The following is a 16,614-nucleotide window of genomic DNA, read 5'->3' as shown; positions in this document are numbered from 1 at the left end:
AATCACATTATAAGGATTGATTCTAATGAATCAATTATGAAAGATGTATCTCAAAAACTCATAGTTCTACTTCTGTTTCCTTTTCTTTACTCTCTGTTTTCCATTTCAGTCTTTAGTCTTAGCTGCTTTTCAATTCTGTGCTTCCGTTTTCAATATAATCAAGTAGTACTGTTGATTGAGGCAAGAGGCAAATAGCTAAGAGAAACTTCAAAGAATCCAAGTGGAGAGAGATTCAAAAATTTTGCATAAACGCAATGAATGTCATTGTAAACGGGCTGTAAGTTGTAACTTCTAATAGCTCACTTTCTTTGTAAATGGGCTGTAAAATATATATAGCTCTTTGTACGTATTTTCTTTACCGTGTCTTCCTCCTGTTGTTATTTCTGGAGGAAAGACTTTTGATATTCTGGTTTGTTTATTTATATATATAAAAAAATATTTAGTAGTCAACTTATTTACTCAGTTTTGGGGGCAACCTTGTTACCATTTTCATCTAAACTTAGTTTTCATATTTTGTAATTCAAATCCAGAACGCAAGAAAAATAAATTTATGGTGACTGAAGCAGCAAAATTTAAAATATCAAGTAAACCTGAAAAGGATGGTTTTATGCATCGGACTCCTTCTAAGACAGGTCAGTACACTTGTAGTTCAACTTGGAATGAGCTTTGTACAACAAAACCTTAGGATGAATCATGAATGGTGAAAATTGATTTGGTTCCCTGATGCTATTCCTGGCATTCATTCATCAGTAAGTTTTATGTTAACAACAGACTCTCTACTCGATAAAAACTTGCCAACTTACGGGAGAATTCTTGTGTGGTTTCTGCAGAAGCCAAACTAAGTATAGAAACAATTTGTTTTTTTTTTTTTTTTTTTACTGTTTTTTCACTAGGACATTAAGACAAGAAGTTTTGAAATTGTGTTTTTCACCAGAAGATTAAGGGAAGAAGGTTTCAAATGAAGCTGTGTAAAATTGCTTGGGATGCTTCAATCTATCATATATACCTACAAAATATATGTTAGGCTTTTTCAAGCCATAAGAGATTCTGTTAGGAGGAGGGTTGGCTTTTGTTAAAAACAATAATAAATTGCATCTCCTTTGCTTTGAGTTGCATTTTGAAGCAAAAGCAAACCAATCCAAATGTTTGTTGGCAATTAGCATGCTATATTATTTACTCATTTTTAGGGTTCTCTCCAAACAATCTAATGGTGTGTTAAAAATTGAACTTTGATGTATCAGTTGTGTTACAGTCTTGATACCTACAAGCAAGCATTGGGGCAGAAAGTTAATAGAGGTAAGACTACCAAATTCTTTAGTACACAGAAAGGAATGTGAGAAGATGGAGATTAGGGGTCTAGTGGGAGCCCAAGCCTCCTAGCAAATAGACCAATACCTTGGCCTTTTGGTTATGGTAGGGAAATCCAAATTCTGAAATTTTAATGATTTCAAGTAGATTTGCAAAATAGGGATAGAAAGGGAGAATTGTGTGCTTTCTGCAGAAGCCAAATTAAGAGTAGAAACCATTTGTTTTTTTTGTTTTTCACTAGAACATTATGGCAAAAAGTTTCAAAATTGTGTTTCTTTCACTAGGAGATCAGGGGAAGAATTTTCAAATGAAGCTATGCAAGATTGCTTGGGCTGCTACAATCTACTATATATGGCTGCAAAGAAACACAAGGATTCATAATAGCAATGTCAAGATAGAAGGCATTCATCAGTAAGATAGAAGCCATTAGAGATGATGTTAGGAGGAGGATTGGTTTTTGTTATAAAGAAGAAGAATATGCTTTAGTCCAGAGTTGCATTCTAAAGCAACATAGCAAACCAATCCAAAAACTTGTTGGCAATGAGCATGCTATACTCATTTACTCTTTTTTGAAGCTCTCTCTGAACAATCTAAACTGAATTTTCAGATTTTGTATATCAAGTCCAGAACAAAAGATAAATAGATTCACAGTAACATAAATCACAGCATCACAAGCATATATATTCTAGAAATTAGTTTGTATGCTGCTTACAAACCAGAATACCAAATTGTATATGGCCACCAAAGAAGTCTAAACACCACTTGTACACACTTCTTTTAACTAAGCAAATGGTATCAGAGAAAACGAAGTCAACTAAAGTTTGTCATTACGCGTAACAAAAATTGGTCGAGAATAAAAACGAGGTTTGTCCATACCAAATGTTAGGGGTAGGATATCCCTGATTTCCATGTCAAACAGTCCCACGTCATGGCCTCCATATGCCACTCTAGGGAACTTTCGCCAGTCCCAATGGTCATCAGTAAAGTAAATGCAATCACCTTTGCTAGGGATAGTGCTTGTAGGAAAGCGCCTAGAGAAGGAGTTGCCATCACCAACAAAAAAAGCTTGACCTTCCAAGCGTGTCACTTCCTCCCAAGCTGATGCATTGAAGTTGAACTTGTAGACAAAAAAAGATGTAGTCTCATGCGACCTCTCTGAAGGAATAAGAAATCCGTTACGAAAAATAGCATAAAGATTTCCCAATGACTCCACCAAATATATTTTTCGGTGTGCCCCCACATCTTGTGGATGATCAGCAATAACTTGGACCATATTTGCAAAAGGAGCAACAGGTTCAAAGCGAACCAGCTTGCCATTGTCACAGTGTGCATATATTTGACCATTAAAATGTACAACATCCTTGAATTTCAAATTCTCTGGCTTGGCAACAACAACCCACTCAGCTTCTCCTCTTCTGCTCAAAGCAGCTCCTAGTCTCACTCTAGTAAAAGCCAAACTATTCATAGGGCCAAAAATTGCGATGACGAGGAATGTTGACTCATCGGAAGGGTCCTTTAGAATATTGAATTTGTGTACAAGGCAAAACCACTCTTCTCGAGGAGCCAGTCTTTGAATTTGTGGAAGATCAAGTCGGTTTCCTGTCATAAGGTGCACAAGTTGGTTTACATAACGAGGGCCGAAGGTTGCAACCCAGCCATGTTGAGATCCCCAAAGACGTTTTCTGCGGAATTCAGATAGTCGTAATGGATGACGATTGTTGTCATAAAGGCTAAATAAAGTTCGCATGTCAGTTAATAGTGGCTCGGAAAGCATCAGCGCAGGAAGAGGAAGCTGAGGTCTTCTACTAATGCTCAAACGAGCAAGTCGCCAAACTTGGCTAACCCCTGTAGCCGCTATATGATCTTTGAAAGTAGTCATTCGATTTACAATTTCACGAGCAAGATCTGGGGGGAGATGGGACCAGTCAATATTGTTGGAAGGAGAAGAAGAAGAATGACGATTAGCTATAAATCTTTGCAACCGAGTTTGAATTGTAGCTATAAGTGATGGATCAGTCAGGATAAGAATCACAATTAATGGGGATTCGCTAATGACAAAAGATGATGCGCTAGTTAAGATGGTGAAGAAAAACTCAATCAAAGGCTTGTCTTTTTCAGCATGATGAGAAGGGGATAGAAATGTAAGGATCAACAAGGATACAAACAAAGTTAAGCGAAAACTTGAAGAAGAAATGACATAACCACGAATGAGAGTGATGAAGATAACCATTAGAAAATAGACACAGATTTTAAAGATGTCGAGCAAACTGACTGACCTCATGATGGATTAATGGAATGTGTTACTCTCTATGACTGATGAAAATTGAAAAGCATCAAAACATCATCAAGCCGAACAAAATGGCTAGCTGAGCTAGCTAGGGGGAAACCCTGAGTTTTGAAAGAGATCTACAAGAAATTTAGGAAAGTAAGTAGGGTTTTCATCTGTAAGAGTATTTTGATAATTGAAACCAAAGAAAGAAAAAAGACACTGAAGAAACAGACAAAGCCAAGAAAGAAAGTCTGTTTCTTTCTTTTGACCATTAAACCCAAGAATATTTAAAAAGAGACACATAGAAACAGACAAAAAAAAAGAGCAACCATGAAAAGTACGTGTATAGTTGTGCTGGCCTTTAACATTGAATGAAAAAACTTTACCGAGCAGTGCTTTTTTTTTTTCCCGCTTAATCAACGGCTGAATTTCATTCATATTTTTAGCCAAGTCTTAATAAAATCGACCTTTTCTATTTACCTATTCACTTTTTAATGCATCTCACACTAAACTCTAATTTTTCTCCATTCCATGAAAATACTACCTACGCATCTAAAGGTTCCAAAGGGATTATAGGAATAGAACAATTTCTTTTTTTTCTTTTCTATTTTTTAATCTTTTTGGGTGTAAGATTAATTTTTACTATTAGTGATTTTTGTAAAAACAATTTGTTGAATATGGTAATAAAAATGGAATGTGTCTCCTTATCTAAGAGTCTGATACTATTTGAAAGTTTTAGTGGTGACTCAGTTGAAAATGCATGTGAATTATCTAACCTTTGTTAATCTTCACTGTGATCTACTATATTGAGAAAGGGTTTGGATTCTTGAAACTCTTTTTTATGTTTGGAGTAATTCTTAAGAATTTTCCCCTAGCAAGATAATGTCCAACAAGCATATATAACAGAAACTTCAAGAAGAAATTAAAGAATGGAACGTCAAAAGGATATGTCACACACTGTGAGATAATTATATAACTAGAGAAAATGAGTAAATTAATTTGTGTGTTTAATTTATTTATTTTTAATATGGTTGATACTGTAATATAAATTTAATTCTATGTATTTTTGTAAGGACAATTATGTTTTGTTATGTTATGTTAAGAGCATATCGAATACCATTCAAGATATTCGTGAGAAAAATGATTTTAGATGGGATGATATTATGAAGATGAATGCTTGTGATAGAAAAACATACTACGATAAAGTAGTGGTATGAAACTTATCATGCGTTATTTTTATGAGTTGTATTAGGCTATTAGCTTATTCTGTTTATGATGAAAATACTATTATGTCGATATTCTTCTTTTTCTTCTTCTTTTTTCTAGAAATGATAGGCTTTGAAAACTTTTGTTGGGCATTTTTCCCTCCAACAAAGACAATGGACGTTGAAAGTAATAACTAATGCATATTTATTACAAACATGAACCTTATTTTTTTTTTTTTTTGAGAAACAAATGCACACACACAGAAGAGAGAAAGGGCTTCTAATATAAAGATAAACCACAAATTCCACTTAAAAGTCAGGATGACTTTTAAGGAAGGGCGGGGCAAGTTAACTACACACAACCATGTCAAAAAATTGAACTTGAATGGTAATATAATCATGCATTTTAAACAAGGATCATGGATGGAACCATGTCATGTCTAATTAATATGTAGTTATGTATTTTGAACTTTTTTTTTTAAAGGAAAATATGTATTTTGAACTTAGAATCATGATTATGTAGATTTTTAGAACTTGAATGAGTTATGGGTATTGAATGTGTCATTAGGAACTTTAATGTTGTGGGAGAGTGTGCTTGAGCTCACCACGAAGGCCATATTCTGAGGACTGAAAGTTAGGGAGTCCCTTCCACGGTAAGGCATTTACATGGAGACCCGAGGAGATTTGGCGGGGTCATGGTCCGAAGGCTGTACGCAGCAAACTGCGTCCGAAAATCCCACGAGGACCTGGTTCACGTTGAGGCAAGATATTATCGAGGGATGCCCCCCATGTTTCAAAAAGGGTTTGCTTCGTCGGGTTACTGCGGGAACGCATGCTTCTCGTCATCGAGTTACCACAGGAATGCATCCGGAAAAATGCAGAGCCCAACGCAACAGTCACCTCTGCATTTAATACTTTCCTCACCTAATGACAACCGTATTTATTACTGATTGACTGGCCTGAATAGGGAGGACAGTCCTAAAACTTGCCCTCATAATGGGACAGGCCCCATCCCAAAAATCCGGCTAGAGAACAGGACAACTAGAGGAGAGGAGGAGAGTTCTGAGTAGTATTATACTTCCTTTATCCTTGTATCCCCATTGGGAAAACGATATTCGCTCATAACAAGCCTTGATTCAGTTTCTTCTCTCTTTAATCGTCTATTTAATACTTCCATTAGGGATTTCTGCCATGATCACTCCACAAATATAAGTATTTGTGGGTTGTAGAGGGCAAGAGCTGAAGTTTAAGTCTTCAGAAGAGAACTTCACACACATATACACTTAATTTAGGTCAAAGTAGAAATTTCATCTAGTATAAAAAAAAATACCAATAGTGCCCTCTAGCTTTTGCGTTTTGACCCCTGCAAATGTGTTATGCTTAATATTTAATATGTTATTGGAACTTGAATGTGTTGCCTAAAAAAATATAAATATTTAGGTTGGTTTTAGTTGTTTTTTATTAATAGTTTAAAGAGGCAAATTAAAGTTGTTTTATTTATATCACAATATTTATATATAAAAAATCCTAAGTACCTAAATATTATTGGTTCTAATCTGGGTATATCACTACCATCACTTTTTTACTCGCCAACAGTTTGTTACCTAGGATTTGTCATTTGTTGTGAAATTATTGTAAACCTAACATTACTATTATGTCAATACAAAAATATAGGGAAGTTTGTGTTTTCTCGTAAAAGCTTCAACATAAGAAAATGTTTTTCTAGAGTATTTTTAAAGCATGCAATGAACATTAGAAGACAAGTAATATTTAATAGACAACATCTTATGTTGAAACAAATGAAGCCTTGAAATTTACACATTCATATAAGCTGTGACTAAAATTTTGGCGAAAAATACTATTTTGGTCTCTATATTTTGGGGTCATTGTTTTCGATCCTTATTCTTTTCAAGATACAGATAATTTGATCCTTACTGTCAATTCACTAACGAAAATTGATTATAAGTTGAAAATAATATGGACTAAATTGATGATTGACTGCTACCAAAATGTAGTGACCAAATTGACAATAACCCTAAAATGTAGAATCCAAAATAATACTTTCCCTTAAGATCTATCTAAACACAAAATCCTTCCAAGTGAAACTATAAGACCTTGACACAATATCTAAGAGTTGTGAATCTTTTTTTTTAAGAAACATAAAAATTGAGATTGCATTGCAAAAATTTTAATTTCTAATATTCATAATTATTTTAAAAAAATTGTAACTGGCTATTATAGATTGTTTAATCACAAAAATATTATAAATAATTTAAATTTTCACTAACATATCGATTGAAATTTTTAGAAAGATAGCATTGTTTATAATTTTTGTACGACAAAAGTTGTTTCATATATATCACCTTAGTATAAAAAAAATTTGTGCGCAGCACACAGATGAGCGACTAGTTGGATTCTAATTACACTTTAATTTCATATCCAGTGTCTTTCTAATTGGCCTATAATTTTATGCCAAGTTTCCTTCCAATTGCCATTTAATTAATGCCAATTGTTTTTAGATTTTAAATGCACTCCAATTTTACCCAAAGTGCCCTTTCAGTTATACTCTAATTCATGTCAATTATATTTTACATCAAGTTCATGCATCTAAACTTAGTAAAATATTCTTTCTCAAAAAAAAAAAAAAAAAAAACTTAGTATAATATGATTCTAAAAAAAATAGTAAAATATAAAAGATTCAATTCAAATTTATTATACTTCAATGCAATTTTATGACTGTGTTCAATTTGTTTACTGACTATTTAAAAACAAAATTGATACTACTTTTATGAGAAATATAAAAAATTGTTAAAATTTTAATTAAATTTTTTCTCATAACAAATTTCTAAAAATATTTTCTAAATTAATGCCTTTAGGGCATCCGTTAACTTTTCTCATGTATATTTTTAGCTACTTTTAATAAAAAAAATAGTATGCATATAAAAGGTTCATTATTTGATTTTATTTATTTAAAAAATAAAAATTATTCTTTTATTTTTAATTATCTTGAATTTTTATATTATATTTTACATAATTTTAATTATTTCAATAACAAATGTTTTTTTTTAAATTAATAAGTTTCTATATGTTTTATGTTATATAAAAGTACTATATGGAAGGGCCAAACTGACAAATGAAAGTTATGGGATGAAATTATTGAAAAGAGAAAATGATACTTTAGGGAAAAAATTGAAAAGGAAAACTTAAAGGCTCTAATTTGTAATTTAGCCAGATTACTAACATAATTTACTTTGAGTTAAACTATATTATCAAAATTTTGAAATACTAGTTCCTCAAAAAAAAAAAAAAAAAAAATTAAATACTACTTCAATTATAAAAAAATATTCAATATATTTAAAACTTATAAGGTGTTTCATTATTGATTTTAAATTATTTTATAATATATTATAATTTTTTTTATTGAAACTTGGACTTGCACAATTTATATGTATCATGTAACTTATAATAATTTTGTTCTTTAATTTTTATGTCTATTTTATTATTCAATATTGGTTATATTATTGAAATATTTAATTTAATTTAATATAAAATTTTAACTTTTAAAGTTATAAGGTACATTAAAAAAAATTTACTGTTATATTATATTACTTATTTAGATTGGAAATAAGTATTCCTAAGTAATAATTGTCAAATATGTCAAAAAAGAAAGAAAGAAAATAACTCTATCCTATTATAAAATTACGGCCAAACTACCTTATACAGTTATACTTATTCACATAAAAATAAATAATAAATACAGATTTCATGGTTATAAATAAATAATTATTGAAAAAAAAAAAAACATTTCATTGTACATGCCATTAGTGTTGGCTACAGTGGAAAATCAAAGTGTTTAGGTGACCGGTCGTTTGATTTTCAAAGGGAGTTGGTGCGTTTTTTGTGTTGGCTGCACTTCTAGTCTTCTTGTGTATGTTGTTGTTCATCACACCAACCCAACACTGTGTTCTCTGGCGAAGCCCCAGTTTAGTCCCAGACTCTCTCTATTCGTAAGACTCTCATTACTTGTATTGTGACTGTTTCTTTCTTTATGCCCTCTTTGTTTGTCCAGAATATAACTAGTGCACACTTTTTATAATACTCATTCACTCAGAATTCTACTTCTTTTACTTATTTTTTTATTTTAGTTTTAGGGAAGTGAAAAATTTAGCACAACTAAATCAAATGAGGCTTAATAGGCTCCAAATCGTGGAAAAATATTGAATTTAACTTCTGGGTTTTGTTTTCCTTGCCTTAATTTTGTGAGCAACCAAATGGGTCCTCACAAAAATCTGTTTCTTGCAGTTGTACATGAAGTTTTTTGGGTTATGGGTTATCTGCTCTGTTATTAGTCTTCTTTTTTTTTTTTTTTTTTTTTTTTTTTGGCGTTGGGTAATTTTTCTGATCAATGTGTAAAGGGCCCTTGTATTAGAATTTGCATGTAACATTCAGCCATTAAATCTCTGGAAATTTTTGAATTGGGATTTGAAGTAAATAAACTCTCAGTGATTCTTTTTTAAATTTTGATGGGATTTACTAGGAACTTATTGAGATCATTGTGGGCCTGAATAATTTGGATTATTTGATACTGTTTGGTTGGTTAAAGATTCCTGTTTGGCAACTTCCTAGATTGCTATAAGCCTCAATTTTAGCATTTTGTGCCATTTCTAATCTGTTTTATTCAATTAATCAAGTTTGGGGCCACAGTTTTTTTTTTTTTTTCTTCTTTTTTTGGGGTTATTTTATTAGGAGATGGAAGGTGATTCTATGGTAAATGTGACATTGGAGAATGATAATCAAGGGTCTTCTTGTGATAATGAGAGAGTTGACGGTGACAAAGTAGAGGAACACAATGTAGGAGGGTTAGGGAATGAAGAAGTAGAAACACCCAGGGCCGGGATGGTGTTTGTCTCTCCGGAAGAGGTTCGTAATTACTATAGCAAGTTTGCTCAGCATGAAGGCTTTGGTATATACCGAAGAAGTTCAAGGTGCAGGGATGATGGCAAGTTAAATTAATGAAACCCACTATTCATGTAAAATAATAGAGTGCACATTTTCACTCTCGTTGTGTGCTATAATTTTCACTCACTTTCTTGTTAGTATTTTAGTTCACTAGTCTGTATTACTTTTAGTGTAATTATTTAGTTGCAATGCCCCAATTTTATTTATTATATTTTAGATAAAAAATTGGATATTTGGAAAAGTTGCGTTGATGCAATCAGTGCTGAGATGGATACAGCTTCGTGGGAAATTACAGTCCTGGTGGTGGATGCAAAAGAGTTGGCAAGGTCTTTTGTTAAGTTGTAATTTCTAACAGCCCACTATCTTTGTAAATGCGCTGTAAAATGTATAGCTTTTGTGTTTTCCTCAGCTTTTATTCCTCCTGCTGAATTTCCTTTCTTGGCAAAACGATTTTTTCTGTTCTTTTGATTCTGTTAAATAATACTCTGGTTTATTTATTTATATAAAACAAGTAATCAACTAATTTACTCCCTTTGTGGGGGCAACCTTGTTACCACTTTCATCTAAACTTGGTTTGCACACTTTGTAATTCAAACCCAGAACACAAGAAAAATAGATTCACAGTAACTGAAACAACAAAATTCACAATATGAAGTATGAAGAAAAGGACAAAAATATAATAGAACAAAGACTAACAGAGTAATGACTAACATAGATTCTATTACAATTAGAGTGACTTACATACAAAGAGGGTGTGCTATTTATAGGCATGGATTCGACTCATATAAGACTTTGGCTAACAACAATTGGTTACAGCCTAATTAACACAATCTGTCATTTAACAGTTTCTAATTTACTCACTTGTGGGGGCAACCTTATTACCAGTTCCATCTAACCTTAGTTTTCATAATTCGTAATTCAAATCCAGAACACAAGATAAATACATTCGCAGTAACTTAAACAACAAAATTCACAATATCAGGTAAACTTGGGGAAGATGGTGTTATAAATTGGATTCCTTCTAAGACAGGTCAGCGCACTTGTAGTTCAACTTGGAATAAGATTTGTACAACTTGGATGAAAGGTGCAAAATGGTAAGGTTGCCTGATGACATTTCTAGCATATGCATTCATCAATATGTTGCCTGTTAATGATAGACTCCTCTAGATACAGAGCTGCTAACTGGGAATATCGGGGAGACGTGTTTACTGCAGAAGCCAAATCAAGAGAAGAAACCATCTGTTTTTGTGTTATTTTTTCACTAGGATTTTGGCAACAAGTTTCGAAATTGTGTTCTTTCACTAGGAGATCAAGGGAAGAAGATTTAGAATGAAGCTATGTAAGATTCCTTGGGCTGCTACAATCCACCACATATGGCTGCAAAGAAACACAAGGATTCATAATGGCAATTTCCAGATCAGAGGCATTTTCGACCCCTTAAAGTTGATGTTAGAAGGAGGGTTGTTTTTGTTAAAAAGGAGAAGAATTGCATCTCTTTTAATCAAAGTTACATTTTGAAGCAAGAGAGCAAATCAATCAAAAAGCTTGTTGGCAATTACCATGCTATACAATCTACTTTCTTTGAACAATCTAATTTCCAATATCATCTAAATTGAATTTTCGGATTTTGCATTTCAAATCCATAACTAAAGTTGAATAGGTTCACAGTAACTTAAATTCATAGCATCACAAGAATAAATATTCTAGAAATTAGCTTAAGATTGTGTCCTGCTTACAATCATAATACCTAGGGGATCAAACCTGTGGTCTGGTGCCATCACTATAAATGGAATGCCTGATAAGCTACAGCGGGCTACATCCAAAAGCTTGTTGGCAATTAACATGGTTCACTAATTTATATATTGGACTAAAAACAAGTAGTCACGGTGGTTGAGGAAATAGGCAAATAGCTAAGGAAGAGAAACTTCAAAGCATTCAAGTGGAGAGAGATTTAAAAATTTTGCACTCAGAAATTGCAGTCCTGGAGGCGGATGCAAAGGAATTAGCAAGGTCTTTTGTAAGTTGTAATTTCTAATAGCTCACTGTCATTCTAAATGGGCTGTAAAATTTACATCTTTTGTGTTTTCCTTAGCTTTTCTTCCTTCTGCTGTTATTTCTGCTTGGAGGAAAGATTTTTTGTTCTTCTGATTCAGTTAAATAATATTCTGATTTATCTATTTAAATGTATCCAAAAAAGAAACCCAAGTAGTCAATTAATTCAAATCCAGAGCGTGAGATAAATAGATTTGCAGTAACTGAAACAACAAAATTCTAAAAATCAAGTAAACCATGGGACAGGTCAGTACACTCGTAGTTCAACTTGGAATAAGATTTTTACAAGAAAACCCTAGGATGAATGGCACAAAATGGCTTGGTTGCCTGATGATATTCCTAGCATTCATTTATCAGCATGTAGCCTGTTAATGATAGACTATCCACTTTATACAGAGTCGCTAACTAGGGATAAGAGGGAGACGTGTTTTCTGCAGAAGCCAAATTACGAGTAGAACCATATGCTTAAGTGTTTTCAGTAGGACATAATGGCAACAAGTTTTCAAATTGTGTTCTTTCACTAGGAGATTAAGGGAAGAAGGTTCCAAATGAATCTATGTAAGATTGCTTGGGCTGCTACAATCTACCATATATGAAAGAATGACAAGGATTCGTGGTGGAACTATCAAGATAGAAGGCATTTTCAGGCCATTAGAGAAGATGTTAGAAGGATGGTTGGTTTTTGTTAAAAAGAAGAACAAATTAAATCTGCTTTAGACTTTAGTCCGGAGCTTCATGTTCAAGCAAGAAAGCAAATCAATCCAACAGCTTGTTGGCAATTGGCAAGCTACACTAATTTGCTACTCTTTTACGGTTCTCTTTGAATAATTTACAGATCAATATCATCTAAACTGCATTTTCAGATTTTGTTTCAAATCCAGAACATAAGATAAATAGAGTCACAGTTGCTTAAATTCACAGCATCACAACCATTAACATTCTAGAATTTAGTTTAAGGCCGTCTTTGCTTACAAACCAGAATGCCCAATTGTATTTGGCCACCATAGAAGTCAGGGACTTCAATTAAGCCAATGGTCTTAGAGAAATCAAAGTACAATGGTACCTAGAAGAAAAGAAGGCTTGAAAAGTTGTACATAAGCAGATAAGCTAATAAAGCATAGTAGGTGTAACCCAGATTGATCGAGAATAGAAAAGAGGGTTGTTCTTACCGAATGGAAGGCGTTGGATAACCCTCTGTGCCATGTTAAACACTCCCACATCATGGCCTCCATATGCCACTCCTGGGTACCTTTGCCACTCCCAATTGTCATCTGTGAAGTAGATGCAATTACTTCTGCAAAGGATAGTGCTTGTAGGAATGCACCAGGAATTGCCTTCACCAACAAAAACAGCAATATCTTCCAAGTCTGTCACTTCCTCCCAAGCCAATGCACCAAAGTTGAGCTTGTAGACCAAAAAATATATAGTCTCGTGCCTCATCTTCGAAGGAATATGAAATCCGTAAAGAAAAATCCCATAAAGATTCTCCGATGTCTCCACCAAATACAGTTTTTGGGGAATGCCTACTTCTTCTTCGCTTGGTTGGGGCGCAATAACTTGTAGCTCAGCAGCCAGAGGAGCATCAAGTTCAAGGCGCACCAGCTTGCCGTTGTCACAAAGTCCATATATTTGATCATTAAAACATGCAACATCATTGAATTTCAAATTGTCTGGATTGGTAACAATAGACAACTGACCTTGTCCTCTTCTATTCAAAGCCGCTCCTTCTCCTCCTCTGTCGAAAGCCACCCTAGCAAAAGCTAAGCGGTCCACAGGGCCAAAAATTGCAATGACAAGTAACGATGAGTCCTGGGAAGGGTCCTTTAAAAGAATGAATTTGTGTACAAGGCGAAACCACTCTTCTGTAGCAGCCAGTTCGAATCGTGTTTGATGGTGGAAGAGCAATTTGTACCCTTTCAATAAGGTGCAGAAGGTGGGTTTCATAATCAGGACCCAAGGTTACAACCCGACCATGTGGAGATCCCCAACAGCGTTTTCCTTGGACTTCAGATAATTGTAATTGATAACGATTGTTGTCGCAGAGACTGAAGAAATGTCGCATGTCTGTGGAAAGTGTTTCGGAAAGCATCAGCCAAGGAAGCTGAGGCCTTCTACTGATGCTCAAACAAACAGATCGCCATGTTCGGGAAACCCCTGCAACCGCTATAAAATCTCTGAAAGCATGTAGTCGAGTTACAATTTCACCAATGATTTCTGCATATCTTCTGATATTGTTGGAGTTCACAAGAGAAGTGGAAGAAGAAGAAGAACGATTAACTAGAAATCTTTCCCACCGTGGTTTGATGTGAGATATAAGTGATGGATCAGTCAGGATAAGAATCACAATTGCTGGAGATTCACTAATGACAACAGATGAAGTGCTAGTTAAGATCGTTACGAAAAACTCAAACAAAGACAAGTCTTTTTCAGCATGAGCAGGGTACAGAAATGTGAGGACCAACACAGTTACAAACAGAGTTAATCGAAAACTTGAAGTAGAAATGACATAACCACGAGCGAGAGTGATGAAGAGAGCTACTTGAAAATACACAAAAACCTTAAAGACGTTGAGGATTGTAGTAGTACTAACCGACCTCGCCATGGAGCTAGCTCAGGAGAAGAAACTTTTTTTTTTTTTTTTGATGAGTAAGGAGAAGAAACTAACTGATTATAAAGTTGAAGCTTGAAATGGAATCGGACACGATACTATCTATTCTATCAGAAATGGAAGAAGAAGAAGAAGAAGGGGCTGCTAGCTAGGATTGTGAAGCTTTTGAAGTGGTCTGAACAAATTAAGAAGTGTTTTACTTTTTTTTTTTTTATTATGTTTGGGGATTGGTGGAGTACTTGTTTTTGTAGTTTAATAATTTTACTTTGTATTATTTACTTTTCAATGCAGCACATGGTCGCGGGTCCCTGGTTACAACCTTTGTTATATAGTATCATATAATATGCCAAGAGTGTTTGGATTTTATTATCGGAAAAACAAAAAAAAGTTCTTGCATTTCTTCTTCATCAACAACAACAACAACAAAAAAATAAAAATAAATCATCAAAAAAGGAAAAAGTGTTTAGATTAGCTTGGCTGACTACCCACGATCTTCCACAAAGTTGGACCCTTTCATACTAAAGTATATGCAAAGATTATTTCTTTATTATTATTATTATTATTATTATTTTGAGATAATAGATTATTTCTTTATTAAGAAAGGTATATCCCCTAAAAAAAAGATATGAAGAAAGGCATAGAATGAAATTAATAAAGGAAGATTAGCCTTCTTTTTTTTCTTTTTTTTTTGAGAAAAGATTAGCCTTCTTTATTGGGCTTTATTTATGGTACCATTATTTTCTTATTGTTGTCAACAAATTAATTGTCCTATTGTATTTGACTCCGCTACTGTGTTATTTCTTGCTTTCTGCTTTGTCTTTGGTTCTCCACTCTCACTGCTGGTTCCTTGCTCTATCTGACTATCTTGCTTGCCTTTGATTTTGGTTTCATTGGTTGGTTGTATATTTTGCTTTTCTGGGGTTTTTAGGTTTGCTTTGGGAATTTTTCTTGGTTCTTTTAGGTTGAGAATGAAGAAGATATTGATGGAGAGGCAAGTGACGCATAGCTAAGGAAAGACACGGAGAAAACAGACAAGACAAAGCGAGAACCGAGAAGAAAGGAATTTCAGTGGCTGATGGACTGATGGGGTCCACTGTTGGAAAAAATATCTAATCAGATGGGATGATCGTGAGGACTTTTCTCTCACATCACATGTGAACCGCCACACGTATAGGTCCATATGCTGTGAGAAATATGTTTCACGATGTGTGTGTGTGTGTTTTTTTTTTTTTGGGTGGGTTTTGCTCTTGCTTTTTAGTGTTTAGTCTGCTTTATTTTTGTTTCTTTCTTCTTGAATCTAGACCTAGTCCTTTATTAAGGGTGTATTAAAATACCATTTATTTTGTTAAAATTGAAAATCTATTACTGGAAGTATTGTAAATAAAAGTAAAAGTTAGCTAAAATAGTACAGTGGGGCATATAAATAGTACCAAAAAGTATAGTGGGACTTATGAATAATAGTAAATATAAACTGAATAGTGAAATAATTTTCATTTTTCATTGATATCCAAACGGAGACTAAAAAGAGCAAGTTCTATTTGATAATATCTGGCGGTTATTTTTAACCCATCCCATTTCTCATATGTTGTAGATTAAAAATAAAATAAAATACTATTTTAGTTCCTAAATTTTATCAAATGTTTATTTTTTATCATTAAATTTTAGTAAGTTTTTTTTTTTGTTCCAAAATTTGTAAAAGATTTTTTTTTTTTTTTAAATCATTGCAAATTTTTTTATTTATGTCCTTAAACTATAAAAAGGGACCTTTTTTTATCTCTAAACTATTAAAAAAAGTTCATTTTTCATCTCTATTTTTGTCTTTAAATTATTGAAAAAACTTTTTATAAAATTTAAAGATGAAAAAAGAACTTTTTAAAATTTAGAGACGAAAAACAAACTTTTAGTAAAATATAAGGACCAAAATAATATTTTACCCTAGAAAATAAAATGGGGGAGAGGTTAAGTTTGATTGCCAAGTAATTAATAGATGATATGCACTCCGTTTATTTCATTGTAAAATGGTTAAAAGTTGATTATTTTGTGTCAATTAAGGTCTAAAACCCTAACAATTGCGTACTTGTAGTTAAATTGATAAGCAAGTGGTTCTCTATCAAGTGTCCTATGACCTATATTTGACGTTTTATTATTTTTATGGTATAATGAAAATTATTCTTCTCATTTAAGAGAGAGATGAAAATTATTCTTCTCATTTA

General features: G+C 33.2%; 2 protein-coding genes across 2 annotated transcripts; both read right to left on the bottom strand.

Annotated features, from left to right (window-relative positions):
* Positions 1 to 2,122: 2,122 nt before the first annotated feature.
* Positions 2,123 to 3,538, bottom strand: LOC126691367 (uncharacterized). Its single transcript, XM_050386416.1, has one exon. The coding sequence runs from the start codon at positions 3,536 to 3,538 to the stop codon at positions 2,123 to 2,125; it is 1,416 nt and encodes a 471-aa protein (XP_050242373.1).
* Positions 3,539 to 12,678: 9,140 nt separating this feature from the next.
* Positions 12,679 to 14,611, bottom strand: LOC126693369 (uncharacterized). The gene is made up of 2 exons (XM_050389323.1): positions 12,963 to 14,611; positions 12,679 to 12,856 (listed from the first exon to the last, which is right to left on the bottom strand). The coding sequence occupies exons 1-2, from the start codon at positions 13,735 to 13,737 to the stop codon at positions 12,840 to 12,842; spliced, it is 792 nt and encodes a 263-aa protein (XP_050245280.1). The 5' UTR covers positions 13,738 to 14,611; the 3' UTR covers positions 12,679 to 12,839.
* Between the last annotated feature and the right edge of the window lie 2,003 nt (positions 14,612 to 16,614).

Source organism: Quercus robur, chromosome 7 (genome assembly GCF_932294415.1).
Source record: "Quercus robur chromosome 7, dhQueRobu3.1, whole genome shotgun sequence".
Taxonomy (NCBI): domain Eukaryota; kingdom Viridiplantae; phylum Streptophyta; class Magnoliopsida; order Fagales; family Fagaceae; genus Quercus; species Quercus robur.
This window is presented reverse-complemented; position numbering and strand designations above follow the sequence as displayed.